The sequence below is a fragment of the Streptopelia decaocto genome (genome assembly GCF_964273445.1).
Source record: "Streptopelia decaocto genome assembly, chromosome: 1".
NCBI lineage: Eukaryota > Metazoa > Chordata > Aves > Columbiformes > Columbidae > Streptopelia > Streptopelia decaocto.
The window spans coordinates 36753273-36766660 of record NC_138663.1 but is presented as its reverse complement, the minus strand read 5'-3'; the positions used below and the strand labels follow the sequence as shown (position 1 = coordinate 36766660).

General features: G+C 40.7%; 2 protein-coding genes across 6 annotated transcripts in view; both read right to left on the bottom strand.

Moving 5' to 3' along the window:
• Positions 1-2778, bottom strand: part of MSRB3 (methionine sulfoxide reductase B3) — an 86417-nt gene extending 83639 nt beyond the window's left edge. For 2 of the 4 annotated variants that reach the window (XM_082073829.1, XM_082073826.1), the window contains exon 1: positions 2215-2482. Coding sequence is in view for 1 of the 4 variants with exons in the window: in XM_082073830.1 (XP_081929956.1) it covers positions 2657-2726 (70 nt within the window). In the remaining 3 variants the exon portion in view is untranslated. Of the gene's footprint in view, positions 1-2214; positions 2483-2656 lie in introns of those variants that run through there. The other 2 variants (XM_082073830.1, XM_082073828.1) reach the window with 2 other exon arrangements.
• Positions 2779-3853: 1075 nt separating this feature from the next.
• Positions 3854-13388, bottom strand: part of LEMD3 (LEM domain containing 3) — a 48963-nt gene continuing 39428 nt past the window's right edge. The window contains exons 10-13 of one of the 2 annotated variants that reach the window (XM_082069741.1): positions 7070-7151; positions 6475-6580; positions 6298-6376; positions 3854-6048 (exon numbers count right to left, since the gene is read on the bottom strand). In XM_082069741.1, coding sequence (XP_081925867.1) covers positions 5885-6048; positions 6298-6376; positions 6475-6580; positions 7070-7151 — 431 coding nt within the window. In that variant the 3' untranslated portion in view covers positions 3854-5884. Of the gene's footprint in view, positions 6049-6297; positions 6377-6474; positions 6581-7069; positions 7152-8698; positions 8824-13388 lie in introns of those variants that run through there. The other variant, XR_014185782.1, reaches the window with a different exon arrangement.

Genomic DNA, 13388 nt, shown 5'->3' with positions numbered 1-13388 from the left:
TAGGGTGATTGTTTATCCCACTTTCCCATCAGCTAAAGCCTCCACAGCTTAAGTTCATAGCCTGGGCGCTGCTCAAACTGTGGCTTTCAATGGAAAAGGAAAAATAATAGAAAGGGGAAAAGAGGGTCATATTCCCCACCTATGACTAATATTATATAACGGTGCGTGTAGCTTGAGTGTTGCTGTGTAATGAGGACACACTCACGTGAATTATGCAGCTCAACAAAGCCATCTCAAAATTGGATGGCTTTACTGCATCGCGAGCTTGTGGCGATGCCAGTCAGATGCAGACAGCAGACTTCTTAACCTTCTGGCTGAGAAGATTAAATCCTTAGCAGAGCGACCTCTTCTCTCCTCCTTCTCCCTCCTATCCCCCCATCTTTTAAAATAAATAACAAAGGAACCTTTAGCATTGCACCTACAAGGGAAATTTGATTTTCTAGTATTTCTAATGTAATCAGTAGGCTGGACCTCCGATGATATAGAAATAAGTATCACCTTACAAAGCTGACAAAACATGAGTAGGTAAACAAGATCCTCCCATACCTTCATAAATACCAGGGCAAAGGACCAAATATCTTCCTCGTGTGCCAGTTTCCTTTATCAAACAGCTGTAAGGAATTCTTATGGTACGTACAAACATAAAAATACGTATTAACCAAATCCATGTGAGAGCATATAACCACCACCACTTGGAAAAATAAGCAAGGTCATCCAGTCAAAAGATTTTATTTTTGTCTAGGATCAACTGCTTTATATGGCTTTGCTACCAAATATAGAAACATTACCCCACATACAAACGCGCTACTGTCAGAGACGCTGCTTTTTGGGGAAAAATAGAAATATGTTTTCCTTCTAAAAGACCTTTTTGAATGTGCATTATAAAATTTCGAGAAACGTCAGACAGGAAAAGGACCAACCAACCACATTCTGGACTGAACTATATATGGCTTAACTCCACTAACTTTAGTGGTTTTGAGAAATCAAGGCAGAACTTTATTAAAAAAGAAAAATCTTTCATCTCAGAATTCTAGGATTATTTAGTAACTCTGGTTAAGCTATTCACCATATTTAATTCCCCACATAAATTTTAAAAGACAATTAAGAAATACTGTTCTAAAATAAGCCATGTCCACAGCAAGGCAGGCGATTCTTTTAGAAACTATGAGCAAACGTCTGATTAAGATGACAAGCCACATGGAAACTACTTCCAGAATCAGACTTAAAGGGCACGGTTACCAACCAAATTTGGCAGACAAGGAATCATGACGAAGTGCGAAGGCACGCAGCAGCGCAATAAAAAGTTGGGGACCATCATTAAATAAGACGACAAGCACTTGTGTCAATTCAGGGAGGGCAAGAACATAAACAGGACAAATTCTAAGCATTAAACACTGGATTCTGATGAATGGCTCGGTGCCACTGCATGAGGGGAGCCGGCTCTGCCATTTCCAGACCGCTTGCCATAAACAAGCTGTATCGGTAAAGCAAGTATCTGCCTATGCAGATATCACATTCCGACATCTTTCTATCAAGAGAGCACAGTTTCAGAAGCATTTTAATAGTAACAACAGGAACCTTAAAAGAGAAAGAACTAAAAGCATGACATATATAAGGCTCTATACTTTCCTAAAAGCTGCACTTAAGGTCAGAACTCTGACAGAGGTCTGACGTTTATCGCTAGATAACAGTAGGCATCTAGCCTTATCTGTAGATACCCATCATCAGATTTGTTATTTTTAGTATGTGGTTACCCCTATTTAAGATCACTGCACCTTCAGACAGTCTTTATGCTTAGGGGGTGATGACTGGAATTTCTGTTCATGCAGAAAAGCCAGCATTTATAGCAAATTTGTCAAATATTACAGGAAGTTAATTGAGTCTCATTTCTATTTCCAGGAACATTAAGATGCATCAAGTACAACTGCATTAACTTGGAAAGGCGGCAGTAAGAAACAAATTATACTTTATTCTTTGCATCAACTACATTTGTCAGTAGCGTAACACAAAACAAACCCAGCAGGCATGTACATTGAACTCCCTGGGAAAAATACCATCAAATTCTGAATGCGTATGTGAAGTTTAAGCTTTTTCGACCAACAAAGCACAATTTACCGACCCGGCGAGCGCAGCAGAACTGAACTGATTACGCACTCGGTCAAGCGCTGCTGCACGAAGCCAACTATTTCGCTGTACATCCCAGAAACTATTTACCTCATTTCTGAGTCAGCAGCAGCAGCGACAGCAAAGGGCACCCGGAGCCGGGGGTCTGCGCGCCGTGTTCGCGGGTCCCGGCGCCGCGGCGGCCCCGGGGACAGCAGAGCCGCACGGCCGCGATGGACGGAGGGCAAACCTTGCCGGGGCCTCGCTCCCCGAAACGGGGACCGACCCCAACACCGACCCCGCACCCCGCCGACCGCCGCGGGACCCCAGCAGGGTCTCCCTCAGCGGGAACCGGCTCCTCGCCCGCCCCCCGCCGCCCGGCGGCCGCCCCGCCACCCTCCGCCACGGCCCCAGCAGGTGCGGCCCGGCCCCCCGCGCCGCCGGGGCAGCTCCTCCCCTCGCCCCCGCTGCAGCCCCCGGCCCGCCCTCCCCGCGGCGCGGCGGCCGGGGCCGGCGGGGAGGCGGAGGGGCAGCAGCCCGCCGCGGCTCTTACCTGCGGCTCCTGCGGCGGCCGCCAGCGCCAGGCAGAGCGCGGAGAGGAGCGGCGGCGGCGCAGCGCGCATGAGGAGAGAGAGGCCCGAGGGAGCGAGCGAGCGGCCCCGGTCCCCCCCGCCCCCCGGGATCGCAGTGACGGGCCCGCCGCCCGGGGAGCATGACGGGAAATTCCTGGGCACCGGCGGCCAACGCCAAATAAGAACATGAAGCCGCGGAGACACCCGGCCCGGCGGAGCGGGAGCGGCCGCCCCCGGCACCGCTGCAGGGGGAGGCCTGAGCCCGGGCAGCCGGCGGGACCGCGCTCGCCTTTAATTTAAAGGGTGCGCCCGGGACAGACCAACCGAACACCTTCTCGCTTTTTAATTTTTAAATTAATTTTCCTGCTGTTCCGAAGCGGCCGGGGAGAGCCGGGCGCACGGCCCCGACGCCCCTTCCCGGGGGGCTACCGCTGACCTACCTGCGCGGAGCCCAGGGCTGTGCCGGGGCCGGGCCGGGCGGCGGCAGCCGCGGCGCTGCGGGGCGCGGTGGCTCCGGGCCGCGGCTCCCGCTGGCGGCCAGACGCCGACTGACTGAGCTGACTTTTATCAGAGACAGCGAAATTAAGACGGCACTTAATGCCCCCCTTCCGTATACTCAAAAAAACAAAACACAACAGGAGAGGGAAGCAGAATTGCAACACAATTCTCCCTCCTCCCATTCTCCTTCCACAAGGAAGAGCTAGAAGTGAGCTGAGCATGTCCATAACAGATCATGCACCTTCTTCAGTCTTCCTTCCCCATGATCCTTCAATACAAATCATCACCAAAACAATTTTAAAACAGCAGAGTGTAATGACAGAAGAAAAGCCTGTGCTTTGTTAGTCTATCAAAATCCTATTCCTATCTCAAAATACTAGAAATAAGCTGCAAAAACAGGGCTAAGACTATTCACCCCATCACTTAACACATCACCTTCCCCTGGACTTAGAAATCAAGGTAACACCCCATACCACCCTGTATGATCTAGACAAACGACACACTTAAGGGAAGCCCACTTGTGTTTTTCAACTCCCAGCAGCATCTGCTCCAGCTTAAAATCCTAACAAACATTAAAAGTTAGGTGGCTATGACGAATTAATTTCCCCCCCTCACACCCTAGATGAAAAAAAGTACTTGAACCCAACGGACATCCACATATCTAGAAGGTGAGACGCATATAAAAGCCCCTAATAAACCTTTAATTCGAGTTTGGTTTGGTTTTTTTGTTTGTTTTTACAGGACAGGGTGACAAATTACAACAAACATCTGATTTTTCTCTAATGTTCAGGTATTATACACATTCCCCTCTGTCTTGCAGGAAGGGATATTGGTCAACTTAACAGTTTAAGGTAAAATAAGCTGCATAATAGTACATATTACAATAATAAAATGTACAGTGTTTACAAGAAATATATTTCAGAAGCAAGATAGATGCATTTGCATCGAGGCGACCTTTTAAAATGCCACAACTATTTTTACATTCACTCTTGCAACAGGTCACAAGATGGGGTGTCACTAAGGTCAGGTTAACAAATCACTATGATGCACATCAAATACAACAACATTAGTTTATATACATATATATAATACATATACATGTATATTATACATATACATATATGTATATAGTAAAACTCATCAAAATCTACCAGACCTGGCACAATCTACTTACCCATCAAAAATATGTACTTGTCCTTGGTAAGTAGAATTCTGCATGGCTGATTATATATTATATATACTCATTCATTAGCATCTGAGACATAAAACTGAGGATTTAAAATTTTTCAGTTAACAAACTCTCCAATAATAAACATGGTGCCCACAAAAGCACAAAGGTAAGGCACAATAGGATTTTCTGTTGCAGAATAGTGTGCATCATGTTTACTTAACCGTAATAAAAACGTGCATTATTTGTGCAAGTTCATGCTGCAAATCCATCATATCTACAAAGTAAAGTGAATTCAGTAAAATCTGTGGGACTGGTGTGCTTCCAGTCTCACCTACAGGATATTCAGCTGGATAATTAGATAAATTGTTGTAGGAGTGGGGATTAGTAAAGCAAATAATCTTAGATTTGCAACTAAGCTTCTCCGCAACAATTTTGTACTTCTAGGTAAATGTTAGTAAGTTTACAAGCCTGGAATCACAAAATGTACTGCCAGCTGTACGTCTAGTTCACATCTGCCAAAATTGTTGCAAGGAAGCATGTACCTTTTAAAATTTTAACAGGTAACTGGTTCGTTAAAACACATTATAATGTATTGGGAAAGTCACTTAATCCCAATGGTATTTTGTCACAGCCCTGGCAATTGTAATAATAAATACAGCTTTTCACAAAATATTTTTCCAGTATCTGCCAATTGTTTCTTTATTGCTCACAAATTTGAATTCATTACAATTGGTATCAGACCTTTCACACAAAATCAGTCAGGTATTTTAATATAAAACCTATAAAAGATATTTAACCTGTATCTAATACTTCAAGGTATTTGGCCTCTTGTCATTGTACAGCCAAAACCATATAAAACATTAGGTTTTGAATAAAATAGGAAGCTTATTCACTGCTTCAATGCAGACATCCTCACAGAACACAACCATTTTTGCCACCACCAGCATTTACATTTATATACAAAGCCTAGTACATCCGCACTCAGTTTGTTTTCCCTCACACTTATATGCAACCACTAATGCCAGATTAACTTTCCCCATACCCCAGCTGCAGAAAAAGATTCTTATACAGCAACAAAAAAATAAAATTGACTGAAAAAGAAATCTTAACTTATTCACCATCAGGAACTGTAGGTTGGTTGTTACAAAATACCCACAAGATTATTTCACAGGAAACTATGGAAATACAGGAAGTTGTCATTTCTCCATGCTTTCATATTTATCAAAAACATTTCTTGGTGCAAAAATAGTCACCACATCTGAAAAACGTATGATGAAGTTGGTATTCCTCATGCAAAACTTAAATGAGTTGGTTTACTATAGTCACAGAAAAACTTCCTGAAGCAATTTTTTTTTCTTTTGTCAGCTCAGTATTACTGCCTCATTGCTAAGTCCCTTTGGAAACAAGATTTCTGGAACGTTCAAACTTTTATTTAATTCATTAAAGTATTACATACAAAAAGCACTAAAAAAGGAAGACGGCAGCCAAACAGGAAAACTCCTGTTGCAAGTAACAGTCCTAGCAGTTGTAGAAAGTCTTCTCAGGAACTTCCCTGAGAATTAGTTGTGCCTGTCCGAAGACGCAGATGTGACATAGAGTTCATGTGTTTGTTTGATGGCTTCAGCGGAGTGTTACAAGTAAGAGCCTGGGGAAAACGATGATGATACCGATCTAGCCGCAGGTATTTTACTGTTACCAGCTTTCCTATGAAGCAAAGAAATAGGAAAAGAGAAACCTTCTAGTTCAGCATTTATTACATTTTTCTTCAGGACGTCACACACACAATCACATCATTACACTGAAATTGGTTTCCCCATTCATGGCTACTAAAAAGATCCAGTTTTTGTTACAGCTCAATACTTTATATATAAAACCCTTCACCATTTAAAATACTTCCAAATGCACCCATCTTGTCATTTCCACCCATGTTTGCTATAAACCCCCAGTTCTTACCATCAAACCAAGAGCCATGTAATGCCTTGAAAGCCTTTCCAGCATACTCTGGAGAGAGACACTTCACGTATACACAACCCTGCATTAAGAAAAAACAAACAAACCACCAAACCCTTTCTTTAAGTCCGAAAGACAGGGATAAACAAAGCATTAGGATGCTACTGCAAAGACACTTACCTCACGTGAATTTTTGTCAACAGCAATATGAACAATTCCATCATTATCACTACATTTCTCCAAGATTGCTTCTTGAATAGCTAGGTGCCAGTGGTCACCTATTTCCCTATGCAAACAATGAAAAATTTAATTAAGCACATCATTTTTAAACGTCGACAATCTCATCCTTCCCCACCGAGTCTGGTTTCTCTGCAAGTTGACATAATTTTCTGTTAAGTGCCTTTGGGACAAATGTAGTACTTCAGCAATTGAACATTCAGTAAATCAGGTTTTATGGTCCACATTAGAAAATCCAACCCTGACCATCAAATGGAATAATCTGTAACTGAGGTGGGGGGGATGTGTATCGTGCCCTTTCAGCAGCCTGCCATCACCTTCCAGTCTGAAATCACAGTCATCAACTCATCTTCTCACACCTGCTCAGAGATACTGGCCATCATTCCAAGGAAAAGGCCACTCCTAGGCTGTTCATACTGCCATGGAAGAGGAGCAGGAGATGCAGAAGAAGAAGGGGCTCTGCCCCTTTACTCAGAGTCAAAAAACGGACCTTCCCAAAAGAATACAGAAATACGGATGGATAACTGGTTTTACTTACATAACTGGATCAAACATATTGCGAATCTTTAGACATGGTGTCAAGCTGTTCGGTGGTGAATTTCTTCTATCTAGATGAAATGCTACAAAGAAAAATAAATGTAATAGTTTTTAATGACATGCAAAATACCATCTAGTTAACAACTGTCAACTTTATACATTATAATTTTTCTGGGTTTACTCAAAAGAATACTTTCCTTCATATATGAAAAGTTTCGAGCAAATTAAGTTCCCCACAGTTGTGTTCTGCACTGAAAAACACATACCACACTTAACTGAATTTTTTAGATTTACAACTTCTACATTTTAAAAGATAATGCACTCCCTTACATCCAGGCCATAGTACACTGAAAGAATTCAGGATATTTTAAAAAATACCACACAGATGAAGAGAAAATATTTGCATTACATCTCCACAAAAAGACAGACATTCTTAACATCTGGAGCACATTTTTTGAGCTGCAGGTTAACCATTCAGTTTTAACTGCCTGATGAATTTTCATTTCGTCCTTTTTGGGCAATATACTGCCCACCTAACTAAGAAATGGGGAGACACTTAGATGGATGTTGTATTGCATCTCTATTGCAATAACAACAGATGTGAGAAGAAGATGTAAGAAGAAAAACGGAAGTGAAAAGTAATGGAGTAACTCTTTCAAAGCTGAATGATCCCATGAAACGCACTCTGAAGTTCTAGAATAAATATTAACTTCTCTAAAGTTCACAAGTTCTGCTTGTGGGAGTCATAACAGAAGACTGCACCACGAGAAAAGGAATAAAGGAGCCCTTCAGATAAGGTAGTTCCACACCTTGAGGAGGGCCAACAAAGCAGCAACAGAAATGGAAGTGGATAACTTGGTAAAACAACCTCCAAGGCTTGAAGGAAGTTTTGCTTTGAAGACTTGAGATGAGTAGATTCAAGAGGTTAAAAATAAGATTAAAGATCTCAACAAGACAAAATGATGTTCCAAACTGATGCTAATGCTTCTTCTTTGGAACCCCCACTTCGGAAAAGTCTGACAGATTCAAGATCTTATGTTCCAAGTGTTAGAAGCCTCAGTTTTGGGCAGATGACACTACATGCCAGTGCTTCTTACTGCTGATCTTTTAAAATTAAAATCTTGCAAGTATATCCAGAATACATGAACCACTCTTCTGCATGTCACCAAAACAAAAACCCTGTCACGCAGAAGAAATTCAGTCATCGCACGTGAGAGATGAGCACTAATCAAGAGAAAATTCACTGTCTGCGGATATGGCGTAGAGAAACTTGCACCTTAGAAGATCCCTGAGGCAAAAAAAGATTACCAACTAGAAATTAGAAGAGGTGGCCTCCAAATCTCATATGGAACCTACCATAAGTTCCTCAAATAACTAAAAACGTTCTTATTAGAGTATACACAGAGTCCAAGTCACCAACATCTCTAACAACTGTTTTTTTTTCTTAGGAATAGATTTCTAAATATGCTGGTGACACTGCATCTATCTCTGAGCTGCCTATAGTTTAAGGACAAGTCCTTTTTCAATAGCACGTGGTTTTGTAAAGTTTTTTGCCCTTGATTAAAAGTTATACGTAGGGTACACAAAAACTTTACAGAACTAAGCAACATTGAAAAATAAATGGACTTACCTTACTCATGTAGGTTGGCTCCAGCAGATCAAGGGAAGGGTGAAATGTCACCAGCATATTCTATGCTGGGGCACCACACCATACTGGAGGAGGTGATCTGGGGTGGCCTAGTCATGGACCTGGACCTGAAAAGGTGTGGGGTTGATGAAATTATGTGCTGATTGTTAATAGCTAGGTTTATTCAGCACACAGTTTTAATCCAAGGATAGAGCATGGTGAGGTTATTTGCAGAGACCCTAGGTCCAGAGGATCAACATTTCTGCAAGCTGTTTATGAACTCCAAAAAAACCCACCATGCTGTTGTTTAAGGCAGCAGCTACATCACTGAGCTATGCAAAGGTAACTATATGGGGAGAGCACACTTTAGTGCAGATACCTATAGAACCAAAGCTCTGATTTCTAATAATCTTGATGTGATCTTGACTGGAAGATCTCAAGTGCTTGCAGAGATGATTTCAGCAAGAGCACACCATCAGCACTGGCACAAAACTGATCTTTGACTAACTCAGTGTAACATCATACTAGTAGAGCAAGTGGGCCCAGGGCAGTGCAGTACATGAAAATAAAGATTAATTATGCTTTTTCTCAATATATCAAAGTCATCATAAATTAAAAGAAAGTTTTGCAACTTGGATGGAGGTTTTTGTGTACAAGGAAATAAATGGCCACAGAAATCAGAGATGTACAAATAAATGCTAGCACAGTAATAAGCACTAAAACGTATGCTAGAGATGGGACCAAAAGGAGAGGCTACAAAAGACACAGGCAAAGAAAAAATAATGCTGTACCTACACAGCACAATTCAAAATAGCATAGTTAACAGATGTCTCTTGAACTTCATTACACACCTATAACAATTAATTCGCCTCCCCCTGCCATGTTACTCCCAAAAGAGCAAGTTTAAGCAACAAACCTATTCAGATTATAGTAGTGATTATTTGAGAAATTACACTGGCATGGAGCATACAAAATATTCTCCTCCCTATAAGAGCACAAGCAGGCATTCCTTTGTGATGCCAGTCTAAGCTACACCATAATTAACTAAACACCTCACTTGTCATTTCTTTTCCTAAATAGGTCTCAAGAAAATTTTTAGGACTTTCATAAATTCCCCTTTGGGACTAGTGAGCAACTTCGAGAAAGAGATGTCACTTCATATTTCAGTCATAATGTACTTCCTTTTATTACCTTAAACTGAATATGACTCTATCATTCCAGATTCAAAGAACAGCAACAGCTAAAAGTGAGTGCTTTCAACAACCTCTTTATTGCTGTGACTGGAATATGTCTATGATGGAAGAATTGGCTCTTGCAGAGACTTCAAAATTAACATCTAAGAAATTGTAGTATACCTTCCTAAATGTCCTGAACTGCTACTTTATTCTTGCAGTGAAGGGATTCCGTAGTATCACCACTATGGATTACAAACCAGCCCAATAGATCTTTAGATGTGAATTTGATGCAGCTGATAAGATTGAAGACTTGCATCAAATATAGGTAACCATGTTTCTGTAGAACAGATTTATTCATGTTAAGCCACAGATAACTGTAATTTATTAAGCACTAACCCTTCTTATCAAAGGTAAGAACAAAAAGATGAAGCATTTAGTTGAAAATGTCGAAGCTACACACTTTCACACAACACAAGGTTCTTCAGTAAAGAGGAAATCAAACTGAAAAGAAACTGAAATAAAAATATTACTAAATGTTATTACCAGAGGAGAGTGTGGTTGACTTGGGGTTTAATATTGTCAGGTTCAGTTACAGAAGACCAGCATGGGATTGATACAGAGTTTTAAAACAAGCGTAAAATATTTTCCACAGTTAAGAATAGAGCTGCTTTTTTTAACATTGAGTCAGGATTATATTCTCACAAGCCAGGGAGGAGGGGTGTCATTTACCCAAGGTAACAGGTTACCTTCCACACTGCAGGATGAAATATCACCCTAGATGTGGCACTTCAGAGAACCTCTTTATCTCATCTCCTGAGCTATCAAGGAACTTTAGCTACTGCTCTTAGCTTAGCTACATTGGAGCTTTGCCTACCTATTTCTTTTTTTTTTAGAGCTCCAGTTATCAGCGGCATGATAGGACAATAGTATCTGCTCTTTCAATAGAAAACTGAACACACTAGAAGTATTTATTTTACCCACTGATTTAATCACACTTTGGTATGATCAACATGGTTTTTCAGTTGACAATTTTCTAGTCAATTGTTTTCACAGCATCACTGATATTTGTCCATCATCCTACAATGAGTTTACCTTTTTTTTGACATCTCATGTATCCGGTAGGTAATATTTCAAAGGAAGTCCACCCAACTCTATTCTGACCCAGTGAAATAAAACCTCCCAAACTGTCTGTCAAAACAAGCTGCATCCTGAAGGACTTAGCAAAATGCCACAGTGATGCTTGAATTCTAGATGCTAACAGACAACAGAGCCTAGATCTTCACACGTGCTACAGGTCCCATTTGCAAAATGCATGCCATCATCTACCAAAATCCTAGTACACACTGACAGGTCAAGAGGCTTACTTTTTCAGCTGCATATACTCTAGTTACTGTGCACTACCAGATCACAGAGGATTAAATAAATAAATAATTGTAACCTTTAAATTTATTCACAAGATTCAAACCCAACAGTTCATTCTGATTTTGTACGTATTGAGTTTGCTCAGAATCTAGCAGTCTTGAAGAGCAGATTTATGAACTTCTCAAAACAGGAGGGAGAACTTAGTTCCAGTTGATTTATACTTCCAAAAATGAAGAAAGTGACACATACATGTAGAATTCCTAACATCAAGAAAGAAACAGCTGTGCAAAAGTAAGAGACTTATGTAATGGAACTATTTCCAACAGTCATAGGAAAACAAGGAATGCAAAATAGAAAGAGCCTTTGCATGTGAAAATTAGCTTTGCCTGCTGACTACGTCATTTCAGCCACTCCTATTTCCATGCCCTTCTGTTAGAGCTAAAGTATGCAATTTCAGTTCTTCCAAGATCTTTGATGAACTACAAACATAATAAAAAAGGAGAAAATATGCTTTAAAAAGGACTGAAACAGGACAGGTCTTAACATATCCTATTCAACATAAAGCATCAAGTCTTAAGTACATATTCTAGGCAACACAGAGCAAAAAGCTACAGCTGAGAGCCAAAATTATGCTGTCCACATTCACAATATGCTCAGGTAGGTACAGATGCTCAAATTTAGGTGGGATCTAGCAGTAGCTACTACAGCTGCTGTCTTTCTAGGAAGTTTTGGAAACTACTGTTCTGTTGGGAGTCTTGAAGGTAGCAAAACAGCACCTGAGCTACCACACACACTGAAAAGTCTTTCAGATGAAGTAAAATCCAGTCAGATTTCTAACACAGGACAAAATGTTATGGAGTGATCTATATTGTAACTAAAAGGGACAAGAAAAACTGAGAGCAAACGAGAAGTTCCAGAACTGGAGTGTCATGTTTCACAGCCAGTACTGAACAATAAACTACACAGAAGATTCAGCTTTCTAATATACATAGTTTGCAGAAGCCACATTCAACTTAAGTGTTTGAAAAATCAGTCATAACAGTATTACAAAGATGGAACATAAACAGCTGTTGACAAAACCCACCATTTCTGCACTGCACCTAAAGCACTTGTGCATCCCTAATGGACCATGTCCTACAAGGAAAAGGCTCTGCAACTCTCAGAATAAAGTCACCCTTCACATCGCACTAAAATCCTGAGAAACTGAAATCATGCAACACAGTTGTCACAGCAGAATGTCAGGTTACTACTACTGCAAGGCCATGACTGCTGAACCTCAAGCCTGCCATAGTATTTATAAAGTATATTAAAAAAAAACCTCATTTCCAATGAATGACTTAAAGTGAGAAACATAATGCCAAAACCAGCAGCATAACCTTGAGTATATGATACACCAAAGTAAGATTTTAACTAGACAAGCAAAAAATGGGTCCCAAGACAACCAAGACCCGCATCACATAACATTACAAGTATCTGCAAATGTCTCAAAATATTTGGCATTTCAAGTTGACAAAGAGAATTGTTCGTTTTCGCTTTGAACTTACAGGAAAACAAAATTTAAGACCTGAGGGCTAGAAGCATACATAAAACTTATGAAACATGCAAGTGGACTGGGACGAAACCAGAATGTTAGCAGTACTTTTATTCGGGCAACCAAGCTTGCTACAGTAGAAATGTTCCAGGCCACAAGGAAGCTCTTCCTGTCTTTTGAAAGGAAATAATCACATTGGAAGGAGCTACTTTAAACTGTAGCCTCTTTTATAGGAAACAATAAAAATATTGTTCCTTACAAGTAAAAAGGTATACCAGTAAAAAGCAAAAGGAAGCTTATTACTACTTACATTAGCTAAACTAAGACCAAAATGAGCATATTCCAGAACTCCAGATGAGATCGCAGTTGCTTGCAAGTGGGAATTTTTAATTTAAGTGGGACTAGAAAGGGCAGAAAGTCTGTTTTTTAACTAGGCTTTTTTCAGTGTCTAGTTCAATGCTGTAGAAGTAATGCACAAAACAACTTTGATAACAAGCAATTTAAAAACCTGAACTAAAAACTGGAGAAGCAACTACTCCCTCCTCCCTCACCATCAATATAAACTGATGAGCTAGAAACCAGGATTCTGCACAGGATTTATTTCAGTCCCACTGGATAGATAATA